This window comes from Leguminivora glycinivorella, chromosome 25, assembly GCF_023078275.1.
Source record: "Leguminivora glycinivorella isolate SPB_JAAS2020 chromosome 25, LegGlyc_1.1, whole genome shotgun sequence".
Taxonomy (NCBI): domain Eukaryota; kingdom Metazoa; phylum Arthropoda; class Insecta; order Lepidoptera; family Tortricidae; genus Leguminivora; species Leguminivora glycinivorella.
In genome coordinates this window covers 6,760,279-6,788,122 of record NC_062995.1, presented here as the reverse complement: position 1 = coordinate 6,788,122, position 27,844 = coordinate 6,760,279, and the positions used below count along the sequence as shown (strand labels likewise).

The following is a 27,844-nucleotide window of genomic DNA, read 5'->3' as shown; positions in this document are numbered from 1 at the left end:
ACAGCGTTTTTGTCTATATCTCAAACAAACCAAACCTAACTGAGCTTGGCAGCTTCGATCTCTCGATTTTATTTTGTTTGTGTAGTTTTAAACAAAAATGCTATCAAAAGCAACATGTGGTGATATTTTTAAACTGTTCTAAGCGTGTATAATGTAACCGAATTTCTTCTTAATTGGTGTATTTAATCAAAAACATCAACAAAGCGTCATAACCTCAAAATGAGTTCCATACAAGAAAGGCTTCAGCTCAAAAGGATTCCTTTGGATACCTGGAACGTTAGGGAGCAGCTATGTCTAGCTTCCGCTGTGGTCAGGAGTGGGGACCAGAACTGGATGTCTGTGTCCAGAGCGTTAAAAACTGTGGGAGAACCTAATAGGCCTGCAGATTGGTATTCCCAAAAGAGGTAAGGACATTTATGATATAACATTGTACATACAAGGTTGTTACATTTTATTATTTTACCATTCAGTAAAAACTTTAAGCTACTATTATTGTACCAAAGCAATTAGGTACCCAACTATATTCAGTAATTTTCATTATTTATGTTTTGTTTGTAAACAAACACATTTAAATCAGTCTTTAAATATCAACGAATATGTTCTTATTTTCTGCATCTGCTGCTCTTTCATATACTGTGGCAAGCTAAGTATATATTATATTTCATTTTATTTTATTTATGTTATTAAAACTTTGTTGAATACCCTTTATAAGTATAAGTATAGCTATATAAATATCTATCTTCTCATCTTAATTTATTAATAATATCCTCATATCATATACTTATTATAGTACATATAAATCTGTCACAGTCTAACAGATACATACCCGTACATTCAAGCAAATACTCGTACGTACACGCAGCTCAGTGTTGATACCAAACACAATTATTTAAATATATTACGTTACACAAAAAAAAAATACAACTTTTTTTTTGTGTAACGTAGCTTTTTGTACTTCATTATGCAACTCGCTCTACAAATTGTTTAGTTTTATAATATATTGATTAAGGTACTAGTGCGACGAAACTGCGTCCTGTAACACAGGGTTTCCTAGCTCAGGACACAGGGTCGCGATTTTCTGTAATTGTTAATTTATATAATAAACTTTTTTCATTTTTAATTTTTTTTCATCTTTTACAAATTTTATTAGTTTATTTCATCCTCCCGACCCTTTAGCACAACTTGCCTTGTCGCGCGCGAGTCCATACATCAAGCGCAACTTCAAGTATGGACTCGCGTGCGACAAGGCAAGTTGTGCTAGAGGGTTTGGTAACATATATCACTCAACGCCCACCACTCAAACGATGGGAGGACGAAATTATAACCACTGTAGGGCCTTTCTGGACTAGACTGGCCAGGCAGAGGAAATACTGGAAAGAGCTGGAGGAGGCCTATGCCAACAGGCACACTGAACTACGCGACTTCATCTAAACAAACAATCATAAACACTAGAAGAAAAGGCTAAATAGATAGAACATATATCACTACACTGTAGAATCGATTTTAAGGCCCGGTCCTGATCTAGTGTGGACCCAAATAATCTGCTAACCACAGATCTGATGTCATATATACCATAGATCAAGCAAACGTATCTACTTAGCGTGTCAAATGAACTCAGTGAAATCCACTGAGTTGTCCGTCTTTACTCGCAGCTTGCAGCTTTCGGGCGTCAATTTTTGTAAGTTGAAGTCAACCAAAACATAAAAAATGCCTTGTTACGTGATATTCAATTGCAACAACACAAAAATTATGAACAATCAAGAAGAGCCTGAGACATATTTAAAATTATAGGCAAGAATCAACTTCAGTACAAAATTTGACACGCTCGGCCCCTATACAAATATATGAATTTGTTTCTTCTATCTAAATTAAGTTCTGTGCTGCTAACACATTGAATGCCACACTAAAATGCCCACATTTGTCTGTATGTGGTTTCAGTGAATGACTTAATATTTATTATTTGTTAACGCACAGGCAGCTTATAGCTGATACATGCACATCAATGTCCTGTACTTGTGATTTGTCCAGTCGAGAAATATTTATCAAATCTGTTTTTAAATCTTCTTCTTCGTCAAAGCTCATGACTGAGGGTTGTGACCACCATAAGTCGCTGTACGTCGCAGTGCTCTCCACTCAGGCCGATCTTTTGCCTTCCTAAAGGATCCCTGGAGCCCTACTACTCTGTGTCCGTATCAACTTCAAAGAATGTCCTCTCAATCTGTCACATACTCCGATTGAAGATATCACTTAATGAAATTAAAAAATTAAATGAATAATTGCTGCGATCTCTTGTTCATGCACATGCTAAGGTTTTAAGCTGTATAACTTGTAAATTAACTTAGAATTTAGTATTCCACATATTACTTGCTTCAGCTGTGCGGCCCAATACGGAGTATTACTAGAACATGTGGAGACACCAAAGCGGAAGAAACGCAGCTCTGAAGGTGCCGTGGAGACTCCCCAGGAGAGCATCCTTAAGAAACTCACTCAGGAGCGCATCGCTGAGATACAGGAGGCCGTGGCAGAAATGAACCGTCAGTATGAACAGCTCAAGGTTTGTTTACAACTAGTAAAGTCACCGGCTTTAGTTTAGTTTAGTTTTGTTGGGCATTTTCCGCAAGTCGACAACTATTCCCAGAAGACGTGGTCTCAGCACAAAATGTGAATCAGTTTAAAAATAGACTAGACAAGCACATCACATCTGCAACTCGGCTACGATTACTGTCACTATGATCACTGGATACAGGCTATATCAGTTTTTTTACTTCCCGCCTGCTTATTAAATAATAATAATAATAATATTGTGCCTGTGCCAAAGTCACCGGCATAAATAAATTATTATTTCTGTACCTTGTCACCTTAACGTCGTGTTTGAAATGTCATACGAAATTGTCAAACGATTAACAGCGACAAGGGACAAAAAGCATCGCTTATTTATGACGGTGACCGTACCTCATAAATAATTCGACGACTGGTCTGGCTCAGTCGGTAGTGACCCTGCCTGCTGAGCCGCGGTCCTGGGTTCGAATCCCGGTAAGGGCATTTATTTGTGTGATGAGCACAGATATTTGTTCCTGAGTCATGGATGTTTTCTATGTATATAAGTATGTATTTATCTATTTAAGTATGTATATCGTCGCTTAGCACTCATAGTACAAGCTTTGCTTAGTTTGGGGCTAAGTTGGTCTGTGTAAGGTGTCCCCAATATTTAAAAAAAAAAAAAAAAATACAAACAAGCTTTCAAAATTTGACAACCACCTGGCCTAGTCTGTAGTGACTGCCTGTTAAGCTTTTGGTTCTGGGTTCGAATCCGATTCGATATTTGTTCCTGAGTCATGGATATTTTCTTTGTAAATAAAATGAAAACAAAAGTGCCAAAAATATTGTATCTATAACTTTAATGTGTAAGCAATAAAGTCCTGTATAAAATGGATACAGCTTATATTGTGAGATTTATCCTGATATTTTAATGTCCAATAAACTTTTTTTGTAATTATTTTTTTGTATTGGGTACTGTAAGTCATCAAAATTATTTACTGAATACAATATGTAAATACTCTTTATTGCACACCTTGATAAAATAAAACAATACAAACAAGGAAGCAACACAAACAAAGGTAAACAACAGGCGGTCTTATCGCTAAAGAGCGATTTCTTCCAGACACCCTTAATATACCCAACCTGAATATTTCCAACTAAAATATATTTCAAAAAAGGTATTCTATTTCTCTCTCATGAAGGTTTTTATTGATTTATTATTGCATTCAATTTTATTCCAGAACGAAATAAACGAAGTCCGTAACCCAGCGACCTCAGAAGACCGAGTGCGCGAACTATGGACCGCCATTGAAACGTCTAAGCGGGCGCGCGAGAGAGAGACAGCCAAACGGGCCGCCTGGCTGAAAGAAAGAGAGGAACGACGGGCTAGGGCCGAGAGGACGTGGCGACCGCCTGCACAAACCAATCAGAGCGCGCCGTGTAAGTACAGATAGGATAGCTAGACCAATCAGAGCGCTTCGTGTCAGTACTGAGAGGATAGGTAGACCAATCAGAGCGCTTCGTGTAAGTGTTCAGTATCTCAGATGAAGAATACTATAGATTTGACATAAGCGTACACCCGTAAGGGACAGATATAGAATAATGGTGCGAAATTAAGAAGTACTTTAAAAATGGCTGACAGTTTACCATAAACAACCTACGTAATCTGGGCGGATAATAAGCTTGACGTCACGTACATATCCCTTACCGCATGTGACGTATACAATATTTGTTCAAATTTGAACTATAACAGTTGTCAGTAGAGTAGAATTTATAACGGCCAAATTTGGAACAATATGCGGTAAAGGGTTATTGTTTGCCACAAACTCGTTTGTGGCAGCGGCGGAAAAGTGAAACTATGACAAAGACAAACAATAACATTTTGCTCTCTGTCACTCTTATTATAATTTGTATGTGACCATCTCGTTCGGTAGTGGTATTATTATTTGGCTGTCTAGTCTATAGTATCCTTTGTTTAAGTTCACTATAGATGAGAGAAAGACAGCCAAACGGGCCGCCTGGCTGAAAAAAAAGACAGGAACGTCGGGCAAGGGCCGAGAGGACGTGGCGCCCGCCTGCACAGACCAACATGCAAAGCCATTTACATAGATGGTGGCTCCTCTATTTTGTGCCATGTCATTTTCATGTACTAACTTGTGATTATTTACAGCAACGCCGCCGCCGCCGTCGTCCCCGCTGTTGACATCTTTGTTAAAATCTTCCCCTGTAGTCACCACGCCGCAGCACATACCTCACCCCGCCACCGTTGTTGGTAAGTCTAACCTTAATAACCGGGTTCACATTAAGCGAGTCAGTTTGCTCAGCATCATGGCGCTCACGTTTGCCTCGCCCGAGCCAATTTGGTCGGCAAGATGGCGCTCACGTTTGCCTCCCCGAGCCAATTTGGTCGGCAAGATGGCGATCACGTTTGCCTCCCCGAGCCAATTTGGTCGGCAAGATGACGGCCATTAGTCAGCTGTTAGTTTAGGTACTTTAGCGGTAATTTTCTATATACTTGATCCCGTTTTCCGCAACAAAAGTATCCTAACGCAAGCTGCTGCTGCCTCACGAAATTTTAATTGTGTCGAAAATGAGGGTAGTTTCTCGCCTCCCCTACCGCCGCCGACGCCCGCGCCGAGTCATCGGTCGCGGCGAGCTGCAGCCCGCAGTCTGCCAGTCTGCGTTGGGATAGTATCGCGCGAGCTCAATGAAAATGCTCCTCGTTACGGAGCGAAACATGTCGAGCGTTTCTCGACTATTTTGCACGTGAGTGACCCGGTTTATACGTTTAATATGCCTCACGAAAGTTTAACGTCCTAAGCTTTGCCTTTGCTTTTTGATTTCTTTGTATTTTTAAGCCCCGACGCATACACGACGGGGTGTTAAAACTTATAAGTTTGACGTGTCTGTCTATCTGTCTGTGGCATCGTAGCTCCCGAACGGATGAACCGATTTAGTTTTTTTTTTTGAAAGCTAAGTTACTCGGGAGTGTTCTTAGCCATGTTTCATGAAAATCGGACCACTGTATCGTGGTCGGGGGTTTTTTCAAAATTTTAATTTTGTGGTTATTATAATCACATATTTACCTTTTTTTTGCAGAAACTATATCGCCATCTGCCGGCGCTCCGACTCTATCTATGCTGCTGGAGAAGCCTGGCTCTACAAGTCCTCACGACAATAAACACGCCGCTATAGAGCATATCAAGAGCCAGCTGGTACAGATAGAGCAACAACTCAAAGGTATGTAATGGGCCTAACTATTTATAATAAACTGCCCGACACAGTCACCTCAGCTACTTCTTTCTCTGGCTTTAAGCATAAATTAAATAATATCTGGGCAACCGAGCTTCGCTCGGTTCTGTTTCGTATCCTTGACATGTGTCGCCATCTAGTTCAAAAATGAATAGTACCTACATCGAGCGAAAGAATTCTCAGCCTTAACAACACAACTACTGCACACGAGATGGCGCGCATTTCGCCACAAAAACTCAAATAGTGTATTTTCTATTCGTTTTAGCCTTGACCTGTGTCGCCATCTAGTGTTTGCAATAAATAGTACTTACATCGACCGAAAGAATTCTGTCTTAACAGTACAACTACTGCACACGAGATGGCGCGCATTTCGCCACAAAAACTCAAATAGTGTATTTTCTATTCGTTTTAGCCTTGACCTGTGTCGCCATCTAGTGTTTGCAATAAATAGTACTTACATCGACCGAAAGAATTCTGTCTTAACAGTACAACTACTGCACACGAGATGGCGCGCGAAGAAAAACGCATGAAAACTCGAAAATTCGCGTTTTCCGGGACCTAAGGATAAGTTAGACCGATTTTTCACCCCCAAAAACCCCCACATAACAAATTTCTGCGAAATCGTTAGAGCGGTTTCCGAGATCGTCAGTGTAAATAAATATATATATAAATAAATAAATAAATAAATAAATAAATATACAAGAATTGCTCGTTTAAAAGTATAAGATATAACAAGATCATACCATCCCATACATTAAAATGCGACCGCCTAAGACCGCGCTTACACTCCACCACACATAGATGGCGCCACAAAAAAAAATGTCTTGTAGCTTTCGATTATACTTGTAGATGGCGTAAAGTGTCACTTTTGACATAGATTTATGGGTCGGAATTGACACTTAATGCCAATCTACAAATAATCGGTGGCAACAAGGCATTTTTTGTGGCGCCATCTATGTGTGGTGGAGTGTAAGCGCGTTCGTAGGCGGTCGCATTTTAATGTATGGGATGGTATGATCTTGTTATATTTAATTTATGCTTTAAGTCAAAACTGAAACGTTGGCTTCTTGAGCACACGTTCTATAGTTACGAAGAATTTTTAAATAGTTAGTAACCTAATAATATATATATATATATATATATATTAACCCATTTACAGTTAATACATGACATGTTATATTATAAATATAATAAAGAATATGAATATGTAGTCTCTGTAGGTTAATTAAGTAAATTATTGATAGTGCTCTAATGTATGTTTTAGCTCTTCAGCATTATAAATAAATAATATAAAAAATAAGTTCGTCACACGTGCGAGAATGTCATTCTTCTCGCACTTATAACGAAATGTACTATTATTAAGAACCAAGATATGAAATGATTTTTTTTTTAATAGGCATATTGCAATGCGCATATGAACGTCAAATAAAGCTATGCCGGCTCTAACCCTACGCCTCAGCCTCGAGAAGATTTCAGCCCCCTTTATTTGGAGGGGGTATGGGACCGGCAAGAAACTCGGCGGGCCACTTCTTTTCAAAACATTACTTACAATCAAAGACCTATATAACTTCGTATAGACCGATAAAGTCTAAGAAAAAAACGTACCCCAAAACCATAACAGAAAAAGGTACGGTGAGCTAGATGGCGATACACCTTTGGGGTACGCTCGGCTAGATGGCGCTAATATAAATATTTGACATTTTAAAACATATCAAGCTAAGAATATGGTCCAAATTGTCAAAACTGAAGTTCAAAAGTTTTAAGCCTCTGTCGAGAGATGGCAGTCTATGCACTGTGATTACACATTTTACTTTGACAGTAACTCTCTTTAAGGTGGCTCGCCTAGGTTACCCGAAACTCAGGCTGCGTTAGATGGCGTTAATCTGCAAATTACCGGTCTTATTTTTTTTGTGGAGTCGTACAGGCATTTATATACTTTCAATTATGCTTCGCGAACATTTAATATTAAAATTAACGTATTACAACAAACATTCAACTTCTCATTGTAACGTTAATCCCCTTAATGTAAATAAATTTACTATTTTACACTATTTTTAAGTACCACTCACACATACAAACAGTGTTTTTGTATTCATTCTAGTCGATAATTTCACGCGGCGACAGCTTGTCTAAATAGCCTTGCGGTAAATACGTGCCATCGCATGATTTACATGGAAGCACTGGGTTCGAATCCAGGACTTTTTCTCTTTTTTTTTTAATACTACGTCGGTGGCAAACAAGCATACGGTCCGCCTGATGGAAAGCGGTCACCGTAACCTATGGACGCCTGCAACTCGAATAGTGTCGCATGCGCGTTGCCGCCCCATTAGAAACTTGTACACTCCCCTTTGCTGCGTATGCACAGCAAAAAGGAGTGTACAAGTTCAAAGGAGGGTTTGGGTTGCCGACGACTCAAAGGACAATAGACGGAACAAATTAGTTCCGTAAGTCCTCCCGTCGTCAGCACCCCGCACCCTCGTTGAGCTCTGGCAGCCTTACTCACCGGCAGGAACACAACACTATGTGACACTATTTTTTGTTCGTCGAACTCAGAATTTCTAACATAATTATCCTAATCTGATATTTTAAAAAAATCCAAAAAGTATAGATAAATTTTAGTTTCTAAACTACGATCCGAATGATTTTTTTTTTCTAATTGTTTATTTTTGATGGAGCAAGGGTATTCAAATCGCTTTTGAAATCTTAAATTAGTAAATGAAAATGCAATAGTTAACTGAGTAACGTAATGCTTTAAAAACTCAAGTGGACTTTTTTATCTAAGGAGTGATTTAGATAAAATATTATATTTAGCGAGGGTATTAAAAGTAGTGTTTTATATCTCAACTTAATAAATAGAAAATCAAAATGACAATAAAAAAATCAATATGTTCTCTAAGACAAAATTGATACCTTCGGCTCTCCATTCTTGCTCAGTCAATAAAAAAAACGAAATTTATATCCAAAAAAATACAAAAAGTTTATAGAATCCTGGGAATCGAACGCACCATCACGGCGTGACAGACGATTGTTCCCCAACGACGCCATTACATAACACGCTGTTACCGATGAAATTGGGCTATACATATATAATTATTTAAATATAAATAATAATGTCAAATCCATACTAATATTACAAATGGGAAAGGGTGTGTGTCTGTTTGTTTGTCCGTCTTTCACGGCAAAACCGGAGCGACGAATTGACGTGATTATTTAAGGGGATTTAGTTGAAGGGATGGAGAGTGACATAGGCTACTTTTTGTCTCTTTCTTACGCGAGCGAAGCCGCGGTCAAAAGCTAGTTTATTATAAATGGGAAAAGCTGGTTACTCTATAATCTGAAGTGGAAGAATTCGTTGTTTCACCAAAGATAATGTGTGTTTGTTTGTTTGTCCGTCTTTCACGGCCAAACGGAGCGACGGATTGACATGTTTTTTAAGTGGAGATAGTTGAAGGGATGGAGAGTGACATATGCTACTTTTGTCTCTTTCTAACGCAAGCGAAGCCGCGGGCAAAAGCTAGTACAGCACGGGTAGCATGGTCGCGCGATAGACGATAAAATATCAGGCCGTCCCTGTCGCACTATTAGTAAGTGCGATTATAGGGACGGCCAGATGTTTTATCATTTATCGCGCGACCATAATTGCCTGCCTGGACCAGATTATATTGATGATAATTATTATTTGTAACCATTTAGTTAATATTGTCTTCAGTTACCGCGATAGTTACTCATGAAATAAAAACTATGAAAACGGATTAAATCGTGTATAATGAATTTACAATTCATCCCGACGTTTCGAACACTACAGCGTTCGTGGTCTCTGAGCTCAGCGGGTGACTGAGGAAAAATTACAATGTGCAAAAGCTACCCACATACCTACATACATATTCATATATATAACTATTTAGTTGTTGAAGAAAAATATTCACACAACAATAACATAGGTCAACTCTAGCTCAGTAAATGTAAGGAAGTCAGCACGTTACTAATACTATGCCCACACTATGACCTATGTACCTGACCTGGGTGGCTAGCCGAATGGCACAATCGCTCACGAAACGCTCACGAAACGAAGCGCTAGTAGATATCTATCTCTATCGCGCTTGCGTATTGGCGCGACAGAGCCAGCGGCGTATCGCTTTCGTTTGGCGTCGGAGAAATGCCATTCGGCTACGGGGCCTGACGTGTAATATTTTATTTTATCAACAAAGGCATAATAAAGATTATAATGTATTTTTGTATGAAAATAAAAAATAGGAAAGAAATATAGTAAGAGTCTTTTTTAATAGAATATTTATTCTATTAAAAAATAAAAATAAAACTTAATAAATCCAAAAAAAGTTCAAATTATTAAAAAAGAGCCCGGAATCGAACTCGAGATCTCCTGTTTCATAGTCAATGCATTTGACCGAGACGCCATTTCGATTTACACTAGCAGTGTCGAAATACACGATATGTATCTTTATTGACAAAATGCGTCATTATTTCTGAGTCTGCTTGAGTTAAGTAAACCAATATCTTTAAATAATTACTTGTCAAGAGCCAAGTGTCACTGATGACAATGTCAACTAAAAATGCGCGAAATATGACGGCTCTGTGTCTGTACACAAAATTTGGCACACACATTTTCGTAAAATTAATAAAAAATTCACATGGATTTGTCCATGATTTCTGTATGAAACAATGTATTTCGTTCAATACTGCGACGATGGATAATGTATAGTAGATGTATGCGCATATTTTTATTTAGTTGTAGTGTGCGGTGACTAAATAAATGGTAGATGTTTTTTGTATGGAAAGCGAGCCACCTTAATACTCGATCCTCTTTGCTTACAATTAACATGCATTAAAAAACAAGATACAATTTAACAGATATTTGAAATAATCATTTTTTTATAGCAAGCACGACCGTGCCTTCCCCCGTGCCTCTCCCCGTGCCAGCAGTAGACATAGACGACATCGAAATAAAGGCTGAAGATGTGTACGCGTTTAGAGACATCGACCTGCATATACCACCCGTTGCCACAATGCATAAGGGGCCAGTCAGGTATGTACAATATCTTTCTCTCTCTCTGGCTTATATAACTCTGCTGAGACAGAGATAAAGGCTGCAGATGTGTATGCGTTTAGAGACATCAAGGGGTCAGTCAGGTATGTACAATATCTTTCTCTCTCTGGCTGATACAACTGTGCTGAGACAGAGATAAAGGCTGAAGATGTGTATGCGTTTAGAGACATCGACCTGCATATACCACCCGTTGCCACTATGCATAAGGGGCCAGTCAGGTCTGTACAATATCTTTCTCTCTCTCTGGCTTATATAACTCTGCTGAGACAGAGATAAAGGCTGAAGATGTGTACGCGTTTAGGGACATTGACTTGCATATACCACCCGTTGCCACCATGCATAAGGGGCCAGTCAGGTATGTACAATATCTTTCTCTCTCTGGCGTATATAACTGTGCTGAGACAGAGATAAAGGCTGAAGATGTGTACGCGTTTAGGGACATTGACCTACATATACCAACTGTTGCCACCATGCATAAAGGGCCAGTCAGGTATGTACAATATCTTTCTCTCTCTGGCTGATACAACTGTGCTGAGACAGAGATAAAGGCTGAAGATGTGTACGCGTTTAGAGACATCGACCTGCATATACCACCCGTTGCCACCATGCATAAGGGGCCAGTCAGGTCTGTACAATATCTTTCTCTCTCTGGCGTATATAACTGTGCTGAGACAGAGATAAAGGCTGAAGATGTGTACGCGTTTAGAGACATCGACCTGCATATACCACCCGTTGCCACCATGCATAAGGGGCCAGTCAGGTATGTACAATATCTTTCTCTCTCTGGCGTATATAACTGTGCTGAGACAGAGATAATGCTGGAGATGTGTACGCGTTTAGAGACATCGACCTGCATATACCACCCGTTGCCACCATGCATAAGGGGCCAGTCAGGTATGTACAATATATTTCTCTCTCTGGCTTATATAACTGTGTTGAGACAGAGATAAAGGCTGAAGATGTGTACGCGTTTAGAGACATCGACCTACATATACCACCTGTTGCCACCATGCATAAGGGGCCAGTCAGGTATGTACAATATCTTTCTCTCTCTGGCGTATATAACTGTGCTGAGACAGAAATAAAGGCTGCAGATGTGTACGCGTTTAGAGACATCAAGGGGCCAGTCAGGTATGTACAATATCTTTCTCTCTCTGGCTTATATAACTCTGCTGAGACAGAGATAATGCTGAAGATGTGTACGCGTTTAGAGACATCGACTTGCATATACCACCTGTTGCCACCATGCATAAGGGGCCAGTCAGGTATGTACAATATCTTTCTCTCTCTGGCGTATATAACTGTGCTGAGACAGAGATAATGCTGAAGATGTGTACGCGTTTAGAGACATCGACTTGCATATACCACCTGTTGCCACACTGCATAAGGGGCCGGTCAGGTATGTACAATATCTTTCTCTCTCTGGTGTATATAACTGTGCTGAGACAGAGATAATGCTGAAGATGTGTACACGTTTAGAGACATCGACTTGCATATGCCACCAGTTGCCACACTGCATAAGGGGCCAGTCAGGTATGTACAACATCTTTCTCTCTCTGGCGTATATAACTGTGCTGAGACAGAGATAATGCTGAAGATGTGTACACGTTTAGAGACATCGACTTGCATATACCACCTGTTGCCACACTGCATAAGGGGCCGGTCAGGTATTTACACATTGTGTAAAAGTTTTTCTCGACTTGTAGCTTTTTGGTCCCCTACATCATAAATTAAATATAACAAGATCATACCATCCCATACATTAAAATGCGACCGCCTACGAACGCGCTTACACTCCACCACACATAGATGGCGCCACAAAAAATGCCTTGTTGCCACCGATTATTTGTAGATTGGCATTAAGTGTCAATTCCGAGCCGTAAATCTATGTCAAAAGTGACACTTAACGCCATCTACAAGTATAATCGAAAGCTACAAGACATTTTTGTGGCGCCATCTATGTGTGGTGGAGTGTAAGCGCGGTCTTAGGCGGTCGCATTTTAATGTATGGGATGGTATGATCTTGTTATATTTAATTTATGCCTACATAGAAGCTTTTAACCCTGGATAAAAATGGGATCGATTGGCATCAAAAAATTGACAAAATTGTCATTTTTCTCGCAACCTGTATGATTTTTCAAAATCAAAACGTCATTTTTATTAGTTTGAAATCGAGGGAAGGTCTTCTAAGACCGTTTTCGCGTAGCTGCCCTTAATGACTCGCAATCAAAATACATAGAACACTAAGGCACTGGTCCCACCGCGAGCTAGTAAGCTATGGCTATTATAGCCATAGCTTACTAGCTCTTACTTATCTTTTGTTCGTTTTTATAGTATAAAAACGAACAAAAGATAAGCACTCCCGTGCAAATAAAAGAAACACGGCGATATTAATAGCTCATCTCTGGGCGAGTAACTATAAACTTAACATAACTTTTGTTCGTTTTTATAGCCGATAGCTTACTAGCTCGCGGTGGGACCAGTTCCTAACGCCTATGGAAGATGATAGACGTTTCAATTGAAATGACAACGTATTTTTATTACAGAGCGGTCGAGAAGCCGCCATTCAAGAAGGACGAAGAAGAAACTCCAATGGTCACAGAAGAAATCAAGATTGAAAATGATCCCGCCCCGATCGAGGCAAGTATTAACTCAATAAGCTTTGCTATGACGGTCTGGCCTAGTCGGTAGTGACCCAGACTGCTAATCTGCTGTCCTGGGTTCGAATCCCGGTAAGGGCATTTATTTGTGCGAGCACAGATATTTGTTCCTGAGTCATGCTTGTTTTCTATGTATATAAGTACTAGCTTTTTGCGCAGCTTCCCTCGCGTTAGAAAGAGAAAAAAAGTAGCCTATTTCACTCTCCATCCCTTCAACTATCTCCGCTTAAAAAATCACATCAATACGTCGCTCCGTTTTGCCGTGAAAGACGGACAAACAAACAGACACACACTGGATTTGGTATATTATGTATATCGTCTGAGTACCCACAACACAAGCCTTCTTGAGCTTACCGTGGAACTTAGTCAATCTGTGTAAGAATGTCCTATAATATTATTTTCTCAAACATGGTATGAAATATTGATGTTATGTGCCTTATAATTGGCAGCGAAGTATGATGTTGCAGGTGCGGCTAGGACGATTGATAGATAATGGAATTTCATACAAACCTTGCAGGCCAAGGCCGGCAAAGTCTTCTTTTTTAATTTCCAAACACAGATAATTGTGACATAACATCCAGGTATTTAGCCAATTAAAAAAAAACTATAAGGGGCTTTATAGACGTGCCGACTGCAACTGGTACGGGCCCTAGACAATATTTGATTTTGGGTGCGTTTTCATACAAAAAAACGAAAAAAAATTTTTTTTTATTTTTTTTTAATTTTTTGTTTTTTTTATAGGCGTATACGGGGTACTAAAGGGGAACGAAAATTCGATTATTTTTGCGCTACGACGCGCCGTTTAGGAGATACAGCCATCCAAAAGTTACTATTTTCAGTAGACTTTATTTATTTCATACCGTGTTTGAGAAAAGCACTATACATACCTCGGCGGGAAATGGGGTTGCCGGCCGAAGACATATAGACGGCCGAGCGAAGCGAGGCCGGATAGGTCTGAGGCCTCTGTAGTAATGTACTATTAGTTAGTCAAGTAAAGAGTGTACTCCCATATTAAATGCCGTCAGCCGGTTTTCCCCATTAAAAAAAAACAGTAGCTCCATACTCATATTATAAATGGGAAAGTGTGTATGTCTGTTTGTCCGTCTTTCACGGCAAAACGGAGCGACGAATTGCCGTGATTATTTAAGTGGAGGAGTCGGAGAATGATCGAAAGTGACATAGGCTACTTTTGTCTCTTTCTAACCCCCCACTTCTCTAGAAAAGGGGGGGGGGCATTCTGAAATTTTAGAATTTAACGCGAGCGAAGCCGAGGGCAAAAGCTAGTATAAAGTATAATATAATCCTGAGAGTAACGTAGATTTACAGCAATGGCCTAAAGTGTATGTCCATTCAGGTTCAACCAGTGGAGGAAGAAAAAGTACCCGAAGAAATTCACGTGGAAGAAATAACAGTAAGTTACAGTAGTCCATTTTTCTTTATATTAGGTTACACATAGGGTTGCAAAATAGTACATTACATCAGAGGCCGGGAAAATGAGGATTTCCGGCCAAGTGGGTATATACCGGATATACGGATAGGGATACGAGGCCGGGAATCCGTTTTCACGCCGAGGCATGTATAGTGCTTTTCTCAAACATACAATGAAATAAAAAAAAATGCTCTAAAGGGCAAAATTTTTTTTAAAAAAAAGTTACGTTGCAGGCCTAGCCTAAAAAATAATATGAAATCCCTTTACAGTCCTCTCGAGTTGTTGCGCCCAAAAAGCGATACTTCCCAGCCCATTTTAAGGAACGTAAAGACAATATTTCATTGCATGTTTGAGAAAATACTTTTTTTTTCTCTCAAAATTTGCAAAGCTGTTAATACTTTTATACGGTTTTTTAGACTTTATGTTAACTATTAAACGAATTTAATGAAATAAATTTAATTTCTGGTCTTATAAAACTAACATTTGCGAAATCTGTAGTTGGTAGTTATCAGTATTTACTGTTGACAACACCACCGCCTCTCCACGCCGCACGCCGCATCGGGGATTCCCCAACAAACTTTTGTATACTGAATGTTAATCGAATTAAAATCGAATTAATGTGTGTCACATCACGAAAAACCGTTATTGTCGAATATTTGTTCATCGGAAAAAAACATATTTAGAAAAAAACAATGGCGCTAGTATTTTTCCCCTGTCTTATATTGAGATGGGGGGGGGGAGACAGAGAGAGAGGGAGAGCGAAAGAGAGAGAGAGAGGGAGAGGCAGAGAGAGAGATTCTTTAAAATTACCAATCATCTTCCCGCTTATTTGATTTATTTATTTATCTTTAGGTGACCGAGGAGCCTGTACCGGAAGTGCAGCCGCAGGAAGAGCCCGCGCCGCAACCGGAAGAGGTCAAGATTGCGTTCCCGGAAGTCAAGTTCCCTACGCCGGAAATCAAGATCATACACCCGGAGGTCCAGAAGGTAAAGTAAAAATATCAGAAATAACATAACCACAAAATTAAAATTTTGAAAAAACCCCCGACGGCGACATTGTGGACCGATTTTCATGAGACATGGCTAAGAACGCTCTCGACTAACTCAACTTTCAAACAAAAAAAACTGAATCTAAATCGGTTCATCCGTTCGGGAGCTACGATGTCACAGACAGGCGCACACACGGACAGACAGACAGACACGTCAAACTTATAACACCCCGTTTTTGCGTCGGGGGTTAAAAACATAGGAACTAATATGGACCCTTTCCTGAAAAAAAAAAAAAAAACATTTCTTTTGGCAGCCCAAGGAGGAAGTGAAAGAACCGGAAGCGCCGCCGCCGGAAGTGGAACCGGAAGTGGTGGTCGAAGACGTCCCGGAAGTCGTGGAAGAGGTCGCCACTGAGGTTGTTGAAGAAACTATGTAAGTTTAAATTGTTATTAAAACGATTTTATATCCTTACTTACACAGAGAACCTCCTATAGAGTAGCAATCTTGTATATTTTGTTCGCGATACGAGTCACCAGTGTTTGGGGTGCGAGGAGCGGGCGGGGAATGTGTTAAGCGCGCTGTGATTGGCCGTTTCAAGGACGGCGGGCAGTCGCGCCAGATGAAAAGGGACAGAAGTATGACTGTCCCTCTACTGACGCGTAAGTGGCCAATGTAAGTTGACCTATGCCGGCTCTGAATAAATTATAAATATGACTTATTTGTGGAATGTAATGCCGTCTGTTTTTAAATTTGAGCTTCTTGTTACCTTTCCACACCATTTCACACTACAGGTGGACATCTTTAAGGCATCAAAATACCCTTTTCCAATTTTTTAGTGCGAAAAACACGCGCTGCTTTCGGGTCTGTTACTTGGTCGATACTGATCGGGCACGGCGAGCGCCCGCGCTTATATCAGTGCAAATACTAGGAAGGCTGGCGACCGCGAGTCGTCTTGTAATGGATGTCTATAGGGGTTGGTCTGTGCTTACTTATTACCCGACTGCGGCAACGCAAAAGGAGGGTTATAATTTTGAGCGGTATGTATAAATAAATATTATAGGACATTCTTACACAGATTGACTGAGGCCCACGGTAAGCTCAAGAAGGCTTGTGTTGTGGGTACTCAGACAACGATATATTTATATAATATACAAATACATATACATAGAAAACATCCATGACTCAGGAACAATTATCTGTGCTCATCACACAAATAAATGCCCTTACCGGGATTCGAACCCGGGACCGCGGCGCAGCAGGCAGGGTCACTACCAACTGCGCCAGACCGGTCGTCAATGATGTATGTGGGTATGTATGTATGTATGTACATATGTATATGTTCATCTGTTCCCTCCTTCTAAAGTACTCATTAGAATTTGACAAACGATATGTCATTCGAATCGTCTTGATCGTCCGCTGGTTATAGGCTATATGACGTCACCGCAAACGAATCATGGCGCCCTCTAGAGGTCATAAAGTAACGAAGCAAAAAAATAAAATGAAGTTAGGATGACATGTTGTATATCATTTGAAAGGGCTTAATTAGCATATTTCAAATATGTATATATTGTTACCTTTTATTCCCAGCTGTACTTGATTTTAGAATGTCAGTGTTACAGACACAGAGGTTTTCAATGAAATGAAATGAAATTCTTTATTCTTCAATTTAGGCATTAACATAATGCTCTTATGAAAGTCAAGGGTACATTTGTACAAACATAAATAAATAAATTAACCAATTATCCTAACTGAAAATACAATTTAAATTAAATAATTATGCATATAAAGCAAAATACATTATTTTGGTTTGTCACTTAAGTACATTTTCCATATATCCCGGTCTGTGATATAGTCCTTAACTTTATAGTATGCCCTAGCAATGAGCGCCCCTTTTACAACGGCTTTAAACTTTGCGTCTGTAAGATTACAAATTTCTAGTGGAATTTTATTGTAGAACTTTGTACAGTTTCCCAAGAAGGACTTTTTCGTTTTTACTAGTCTACAGGAAGAAACTTTAAGCTTACCCGAATTTCTGGTAACCTTTGCTTTCTCAGAGTTTGTTGGAAAAGCGTACAAATTTCTCCTGACATACATAATGACTTCGAAAATATATAGGGACGGCAACGTTAAAATGTTAATATTTTTAAAGATTTCTCTTAGTGAATCTCGTGTCTTTAAATTATAAATTGCTCTTAATGCTCGTTTTTGTAGTATAAATATTGTTTCTATATCGGCTGCAGAGCCCCACAATACAAGACCGTACGACATCAAACTATTAAAGTAGGCGAAGTAAACCAGTCGTGCCGTTTCTACATTAGTTAACTGTTTCATTTTTTTGACTGCAAAAGCAGCTGAGCTCAATCTATTTGCTAGTGTAGTTACATGAGATCCCCATTGTAATTTTGGGTCCAGCGTTATTCCTAAAAACACCGTTGTTTGCGCAAAGCCAAGCAGCTGACCATTAAGCTTGATATTCGAGACTAAATTTAGATTAGAACCAGTACATAAGGAGAATTTCATACACTTGGTTTTCTTTGGGTTCAACATTAAATTATTTACAGAAAACCAATGGCCTACCTCAGAGAGAGTGTTGTTCACCTCAACTAATTCGGTATCTCTTCTATTCACCTTAAAAAGTAAAGAAGTGTCATCGGCATACATGACAATGCCAGATTTTTGGCTCACCATATATGGCAGGTCATTCACATATACCAGAAACAGAAAAGGGCCTAAAATCGAACCCTGTGGCACACCCATCTCTACCACTTTATCTGTTGAAAAAGCGCCATTTACAGTAACTCTTTGGCTTCTTTCTGATAGATACGAGTGTATGAGATTTAATGCTGGTCCTTGAATACCATAGAAACAGAGCTTGGAAATTAACGTTTTATGATCTTGAAATTAATGTGTAATTAATCCGGGTGAACCAACTTTTTCTTGCCTGCTATTGCCATGGTTACGGTCCCCTGAGTCACGCTGGATTCATGCAAAATTAATAAAATAAAAAGTTGAAAATTTAGCACGGTTAGCACATCGTAACTGGACATCAATTTCCAATATGACTTGTAACTCCGGTTGCCGTTTAAGAAGTTCAATATTCTTACGGTAGATGTCGCTACGGGTCCCATCGACCTAAGTGGTGGAAAATTTCACTGGCTTGGTCGAATTCTCGGTGGCTCAGTTGGCAGAGCACTGGAGTATAGATCCAGATGTCGTGAGAGTGAGTTTCTTACGGTTGATGTCGCTAGGGGTCCCATCGACCTAAATGGTCGAAAATTTCGCTGGCTTGGTCGAATAGGCTAGTTTCCTATACTTGAAATAAAATATTTTATGCAGTGCACGAAATAATGCACCACATAATTAGATGAAAAATATGGACAGTAGTTATTTTTAAACATAATTTCTATTTAATAATGCAAAGAGAAAGATATAAAGTAAATGAATTGATCGTGACGTCACTTCTCAGTATTTCATAGTAATTCCATACTAACAAATCGTTTTGACAGTTCATAAAAAGAAGCTGATTTGACTAGTAGGAAACTAGCCTATTCTCGGTGGCTCAGTTGGAAGAGCACTGGAGTATAGATCCAGATTCCGCGAGTTTAAGTCTCACCACAGTATAATAAAGAGTACTATCGTACAGTATGGTCACTCCCGCTCCCCGCTGAAAGTGCCGCCCACCCCCTCTCGGTTGCCTCACAGTTACCGCCTGTCAAAAACGCGAACAGTCGACCTGTCATATTTCACTGATACAAGCATAGTACGCGTTCACTTACACGAGCTTAGACTGTGTGCTAGAAACGCGCCTCTTTCATATATTTGATCGCCAGTGTCCGAGGTGTGGTTTCACTCAAGGCGGACAGTTTCCACTTTGAAATTTATTCTAAGCTTATTAAGAATAGTTTCAAGAACGTCACTATAAAATATTATCTACATTTTAACAGCGTTCCGCCCTCGCCCCCACCGCTCCCGGCGCCGGAGGAGGCGCCGCCCTTCCCCCCGCTGCCGCCCCCGCCCCCGCCAGAAGACCCGGAACCAGAAGCCGTGCCCGAGGTCACTGACCTCGACAGCATACCCATGCCTAGCGATCCGCCGCCAGAAGACAGCATTATAGGTGAGCTATACTCCGTTAACCAAGTCTGTCAGTAAATAAGAACAAAGAAAACTATATGCATCCTTTTCTTTAGGGTGCTAGAGAAAAGGATACCTATAGTTTTCTTAGTTGTTATTTATTTATTACAAAACTTTATTGCACAATATAATAAATAAAGTACAAATGGCGGACTTAATGCCTAAAGACATTATCTACCAGTCAACCATTCAGTCAAATCATTTACTGACAGACTTGTTTTGACACAATATATTTACATAATTAAAGGCTACTAGACTCGTAACAAAATTGGCACAATAAATGATTGTTTTCTATAGAAGTTGACTTAAGAAACTAATATTTATAGGTTTGAGGTATTAAAAGTGCATTATGAGGTATATTTGACTGATAACCTAACCACAAAATTAAAATTTTGAAAAAACACCCGACTGCGACATAGTGGACCGATTTTCATGAAACATGGCTAAGAACATTCGACTAACTCAGCTTTCAGACAAAAAAAAACTAAATCTAAATCGGTTCATCCGTTCGGGAGCTACGATGCCACAGACAGACACACACACACACACAGACAGACAGACGGACGGACCGACAGACAGACAGAAAGACAGACACGTCAAACTTATAACACCCCGTCGTTTTTGCGTCGGGGGTTAAAAATGATTATGATTTTATTATTTTTAAGAGCGGAGAGAGAAAGTCCCATACAACGAAATTGTGCCAGACAGTTGGCGCAACCGACTCTTAATCTGTTTGTTCCAGTTACAGAACTACCACCGGAACAACCCCCCCACCCCCCATTACCGGAACTGCAGCCGGAGGAGAGCATAGAGAACATCGCCGAGGAGGTCAAGGCCGCGTCAGGCCTCGTGCAGGAGGTTAAGGAGGCCCAGGAGGATCAGGAGAAAGATGAAGATGCTGAGGTCAGTCGGGAACTAATGTTGAGACGAAGAGCTTGATGTGTTTTACAGATATCGCAAGCATAAGGTTTTCTTATCAATCCTTAGTAACTTCTTCTGAACAGAGCCCTTATCTTTCCGTTTTATTCGTAAACGATCTCGGTTTATTTGTAAATTAAATCAGGTGTCTAGTAAAGGTGACAACCGTACCGATCGACTAACGCGAAAAAAAAAATATTATTCGCAAATTATAAATATGCAGACATACTCGTAGGGTTGCAAATAGAAAAAAAAAGAAATGTTTTTTTTTTTAGAATTATGAAAAAAAAACATGAAAAAAAAACAGTAAATAGCGATAACTACTATATTCTGTCAACCAAGTCTGTCAGTAAATAAGAACTAAGAAAACTATAGGTATCCTTTTCTCTAGCACCCTAAAGAAAAGGATGCATATAGTTTTCTTTGTTCTTATTTACTGACAGACTTGGTTGACAGAGTATAACTACAGATTTCGTAAATGTTAGTTTTATAAAACCAGAAAAAAGTTATTAAATTAAAATCGTTAATTAGTTAACATAAAGTCCAAAAACCGTATAAAAGTATTAATTGCTTTGCAAATTTTGAGATTTCGTACTTTAGAAAAAAACATACTCCAGAAAAAAAACTGTTTTTTTTTTCACGGTTTTTTTTTGTGATTTTTTTTTTTCAAGCCAGAAAAAAACCTGTTTTTTCGCAACCCTATGCAGACATCAATCGCATTGAAATATTTAAATCATTTTCATACATACATGAAAGTTTGTCCCTTTCAAATCATTATGTGTAAGAGAACAAGCTTGATCGATGTCGTTATTCTTTAATTTCCACACTTTTTTTTCAGTACGGATGGTGCTTTTTTACGCACTAGTGCGAGAAGTGGATCATTTCTTGTCAAGTCGAAACTTCGGGGGGCCACCTGTACTGAAACATGGCCGAAGGGAGTGTTTTAAATCGACACTAGTCTTTTTTACGCACTAGTTTGCAAAATAGTACATTCTTGTCACGTCGAAACTTCGGAGGGCCATCTGTACTGAAAAACGTCGTACGATACACGTGCGAAAAGGAAATTCGTAACTCGTGTCGATTTAAAAGTCTCTTCGGTAGTGTTTTAATTTATCGCCACTCGTTTCGAACTTCCTTTTTACGCACTTGTATCGTAATTTTGTTTGCAAAATAATACATTCATTTGTCAGGTCTAAACTTAAAAGGGCCATATGCACTGAAAAACTTCGTACGATACACGTGCGAAAAGGAAATTCGTAACTCGTGTCAATTTAAAATTTGTATATCACCACTAGTATTCCTTCTTTTCCGCACTGGTATTGTAATATACAATTTACAATTGGCAACTATCTAAACATCGCAAATATGTGGCATAGGCCACCGAAGTGGCCAGTGCAACGTTACCTGTCCCGCAGGACTCCATCCCGCTCAAAGACATGATCAAGGAGGAGGCCGAGGGGCCTAAGGAAGATGGGGAACAACTGGAGCCCCACGCGGATACTGATGATGATACCCCGATGGAGGTCAGAATGGTGAGTAGGTGTTTTAGAGCGGGAGGCCTAGAGGCCGAAGGAATTGATGGCTCTGACTCAGTGCTGACAACGGAACCACGCAAATGGAGGTCAGAATGGTGAGTATTGCTTAGTATAGGGGGTTTAAAGCGAGAGGCCTAAAGAGACCGAAGCCACTGGAGCCCTATGCGGATACTGATGATGATACCCCGATGGAGGTTAGAATGGTGAGTATTGCTTAGTATAGGGAATTTAAAGCGAGAGGCCGAAAGAATTAATGATTCGGATTCAGTGCTGACAATGGTGATACCACGCTGATGGAGGTCAGGAAGGTGCGAGAGGCCTAGAGGCCCGAGAAATTAGCGACGCAAGGTTCATGTCGATAATCATGATTCATGAATGACACATTTATGGTTAATATAGTAGTCCTTTTAGACCGACATCGAGGTCAGAATGGTGAGTATTGCTTAGTATAAGGGGTTTAAAGCGAGAGGCCTAGAGAGACCTTTTGTACAAATTCGGTCTACATATTGTCAATTTTGATACTACGCCTATAGAGTTACTATAATGTCCTTGAGGCTGATAGAGGCAGCAATATTACCTATCCCATTCCATCGCGCTCAAAGACATGATCAAGATTCGAGCTACATCTACGTTGACTACGGTCAATAGTTTGAAGCATTGTATACAAAGTCTATTTGGTTTAAAACAATGATTTTCGCTAAATTAAATTATTCGAAATTGTTCATATTTTACATACATTTTTTTTTACAGCTGAGCCGAGAAGAAGAAAAGGACGGAAAGAAGAAACGGGATTATTCCCGCAAAAAGAAATCTGACTCTAGAAGTGAGTATTCCCAAGTTACAACTAGCATAGAGGAGTAAGTAAGGGAAGAGTTGTATTTATTTGTATAGGCATAGTTATAGTGACATCTAGCGACAATCACGCGTCAACTAGCGTGAATTATCAGTACCACTACTCGATACTAGGTGTCTATATAGTGTCTCGTCTGCCAAAAAAATAATATTAGAACAGTTAACAACTTATATTACAAGCAGAAGGAATTGAAAACAGAATACTGATTAATACTATTGTAATATTAGCTAAAAATTGGTGAGCATTAGACTTCGTTCGTCGCGACATCTATTGACAAGTAGCAGTACTGATAATTTGCATATTCCTGGCATCAGTCCAGTATTTTTTCAATTCGAGTTGGTAACACTGAGCGTCAAACGTTTGACGTTGCGCGTTGTCAGTTGGAAATCGCATTAGAAGTTTCACCAAATATGCTAGCCTTTTTTGTTCACGATTTAGCCCCCCGCGCATCTAGCGTCTCGCAAGCGTAACGTTGGGCCAACTGTATGGCAAAGGCTGACGCCGCGTCGACGCGACGTCTTTTTCCACGCTTTTTCCCGACGCTACGCTCGCAAGACGCTAGATGTAGGGGGAGGGGGGGGGGCTTAGCAACATTAATAAACTTATGTCTGTCTGTCAGCATGTTCCGGTTCAGAAAGTGCAGCAGAAGCTAGCGCGCCGGACTCCCCGCACGCTAACGATGCTGAACGCCAGCACAGACTGTGGAAGCGCTCTGTCATGCTCGTGTATAGCAGGTGAGTGTCTGTCTGTCTGTCTGTCTGTCTCAGAACGCCACGGAGTATGGTTGTATGCTATTTATTTATTTAATCTTTATTTCTCAAATAAACAAAATTACAAATGGCATACTTAATGCCTTAATGACATTTTCTACCAGCCAGCCACCAGCTCAAACAGAGATAATGATCAGAATATTCGAAAACAACTGATTTATACAACACTTACAAAATACATAAATAAAAATAGTACACTTATTTTATTTTTAACTTGATGAAATTTAATATATACAATTCTTTGGCCAGATTATGCGCGCACAAGTACGCGTCACTTTTCCTTCGACCAATCACGGACGAGGAGGCGCCTGGGTACAGCGTTGTAGTCAAGAGACCCATGGACTTGACTACTATCAAGAGGAACATCGAAGCTGGGAACATAAGGTACACACACAGACACACTCACACACACAGAGACACAGGCGCACACACACACACACACAGACACACACATCAATCACAGACGAACTGAATAATGGACTGAACAATCGATGGAATCAGGCGTTACTTTGCGGAAATCCATGTTGAACTGACAGCGACTCAGTTGCGGGACTTCGGACCGTCAACATCAGCTCCTGAGGATGCCTCGTAGAGAGGCGAAACACGTGTCGAGTTTTGTATTTTTGGTGGTGGGTTGTTATATTTATTTGCGTATTTATTTTTATTTTTGCGGTGGGAGGGTGGGAAAATTAATTGCATGTAAAAAATACGCAAGTAATTATAACAGGTTAGCACTGATTGACTTGAACGTTATCTATTCGCGGATTAGCAAAGGAAAGTTCTAGTTTACGATTAATGGACTGAAGCCATTTACTTTTAAAAAACTAACTACTTTTACTTACTTTTTTCTGTTATCAGGCTATAATAGTCCTAAAAAAGTATTTTCCCTCCGCTAGCTCGGAAACACGAGTTTTGTCCTTTAATACCAGCGGGTAAAAACGCATTTTATCCACTAGTGGGTAAAGTAATTTGACCTTGAATAAAGTCAAATTAACTGCTTTAAAATTGATAAAAGTAGGTGAATCTAGTAATAAAGATGATTTACCACCCGTGGAACTACTGGAAGCAGTGATAAACGCATTTTTTGCGTTGTAGTTTCCTCGCTATAGTGAGGGGAAAAGTTTTGTGTTACACTCGGGTGCAAATGTATTTTACTTCTCGTGTGTTAAAAACTCGCAAGTTCAGGATTCTATTCTCGAACCACTCGCTTCGCTCGTGGTTCAACTATAGAATCCTTTCACTTGCTCGTTTCTCACTTCCACACTCGGCGTTAAAATACAACTTTGCCCCCTTGTATAACAAATAACTATTAAAATGAAACATTAGATGGCTGGCAGCCCTCAACTGTGCGTTTCTCCAGAAACGTCCTGCCCCGCACAGCTAAACTGTGGAATGAATTGTCGCCTGCGGTATTTCCGGACCGATACGACCTTCAAATCTTCAAGAAAAGAGCGTACACCCATCTTAAATGCCGGCAACGCACCTCCAATACCTCTGGTGTTTCAGGTGTCCATGGGCGGCGGTGATCGCTTACCATCAGGCGACCTGTCTGCTCGTTTGCCTCCTATCCCATAAAAAAAAGTACAATGTCAACTGACAGGGCCAACTATAATTGCGCCATCCTAGTGAAAATGTTTCTTTTTTAATACTCGTTATGTAATTATAGAACTACAGCGGAGTTCCAGCGAGATATTCTCCTCATGCTATCCAACGCTCTCATGTATAACAGCAGCGAACATAGCGTCTACCAGATGGCCAAGGAACTACACGAAGAGGTAACACAACTTACACAATCTAAAATATGTCTAACACCTAAATCAATAATATATTTTTACTATGTATAACATTTTCGGTGAAGGAAAACATCGTGAGGAAACCGGACTAATTCCAATTAGGCCTAGTTACCCTTCGGGTTGGAAGGTTAGATGGCAGTCGCTTTCGTAAAACTAGTGCCTACGCCAAATCTTGGAATAAGTTGTCAGAACGGACCCCAGGCTCCCATGAGCCGTGACAAATGCCGGGATAACGCAAGGAGGATATGTTGAACAAAACACCACGTTTGCCACCGACGTAGTATAAAAAAAAAAAAACCGGCCAAGAGCGTGTCGGGCCACGCTCAGTGTAGGGTTCCGTAGTTTTCCGTATTTTTTTCAAAAACTACTGAACCTATGAAGTTCAAAACAATTTTCCTAGAAAGTCTTTATAAAGTTCTACTTTTGTGATTTTTTTCATATTTTTTAACCATATGGTTCAAAAGTTAGAGGGGGGGAACGCACTTTTTTTTCCTTTAGGAGCGATTATTTCCGAAAATATTAATATTATCAAAAAACGATCTTAGTAAACCCTTATTTATTTTTAAATACCTATCCAACAATATATCACACATTGGGGTTGGAATGAAAAAAAAATATCAGCCCCCACTTTACATGTAGGGGGGGTACCCTAATAAAACATTTTTTTCCATTTTTTATTTTTGCACTTTGTCGGCGTGATTGATATACATATTGGTACCAAATTTCAGCTTTCTAGTGCTAACAGTTACTGAGATTATCCGCGGACGGACGGACGGACGGACGGACGGACGGACGGACGGACGGACGGACGGACAGACAGACATGGCGAAACTATAAGGGTTCCTAGTGACTACGGAACCCTAAAAACAGCTATAAAAAGTATGGATTTCACCGCCATACTTGAAATTTGTACGAATATATATATTTCAGCAGCTGATAAAACATCTGACCGTCCCTACGGCGCTGGGCGAGCTCACTCCATCATAGGCCACGTCTTTGTCTTTGGCTAGTCTGTGGCCAAAAGTAAGCCCATTTGTAATTAAAAAAAAGTGAGAGTGTGATGAAAACTAACTATCCCTCTATTTTGCAGGCGGTGTCCCAACTGGGCATGCTGCTGGCTGCGCAGGCGCACGCCGGGCTAGCGGAGTGCGCGCCGCGCCGCAAGCGCCGCCGCGCCGACTCGCCGCAACAACACAAGCGGCCACACCACTAACTATATCAATCACACACTCGTCTATACTGCGAGCACACATCGCCTCGTTAGTGTGGTGTCGCAACTGGGCATGCTTCTGCGCAGGCGCACGCCGGGCTAGCGGAGTGCGCGCCGCGCCGCAAGCGCCGCCGCGCCGACTCCCCGCAACAACACAAGCGGCCACACCACTAACTATATCAATCACACACTCGTCTACTCTGCGAGCACACGTCGCCTCGTTAGTGTGGTGTCGCAACTGAAATTATCCGCGGACGGACAGACAGACATGGCGAAACTATAAGGGTTCCTAGTTGACTACGGAACCCTAAAAACGTGTGGTCCTGCGTCGATCAGTAAACTTCAACTCCTTAAAATTGTAGCGGAGAATATTGTGTAGTTTACAATGTAATTAAGAATAAAACTGCTTTTAATAGACTATGGTTTCATTTCAAGATATTAGAATAGAATGCATTTATTCGTTAACACACACACACAATTAACGTTACAAATTAGACATAAACAAGATGGAGGTGCTACGTATAGGTAATTCCACGGAAGTTGAAGTGAATGATAACACACACAGCTAAATGAAGATTAGTACTCATTGCAAAAAAATGAATGAATGAAATGAGTGAGTGAATGTAAAAAAAACGATTAATATATTTTTGAAAAACATTATTATTTATTGATATACTTATCATTAATGGTATTAAAAGCA

General features: G+C 40.1%; 1 protein-coding gene across 3 annotated transcripts; it reads left to right on the top strand.

Annotated features, from left to right (window-relative positions):
* The first annotated feature begins 41 nt into the window (after positions 1-41).
* LOC125239362 (bromodomain-containing protein 8-like) lies at positions 42-27,559 on the top strand. Of its 3 annotated transcripts, none has more exons than XM_048146920.1 (18): positions 42-404; positions 2,374-2,554; positions 3,780-3,978; positions 4,709-4,810; positions 5,638-5,778; positions 10,687-10,834; positions 13,402-13,495; positions 14,870-14,926; positions 15,797-15,931; positions 16,248-16,366; positions 19,879-20,048; positions 20,814-20,968; positions 22,360-22,515; positions 23,269-23,341; positions 23,991-24,105; positions 24,391-24,525; positions 25,808-25,916; positions 27,025-27,559. In XM_048146920.1, exons 1-18 carry the CDS (start codon positions 220-222, stop codon positions 27,145-27,147), a joined length of 2,397 nt encoding a protein of 798 aa, XP_048002877.1. In that variant the 5' UTR covers positions 42-219; the 3' UTR covers positions 27,148-27,559. The 3 variants fall into 3 exon arrangements, with proteins under 3 accessions (XP_048002877.1, XP_048002878.1, XP_048002876.1); XM_048146921.1 differs by having other exon boundaries at positions 20,808-20,968; positions 22,399-22,515; XM_048146919.1 differs by having other exon boundaries at positions 20,808-20,968.
* The last annotated feature ends 285 nt before the right edge of the window (positions 27,560-27,844 follow it).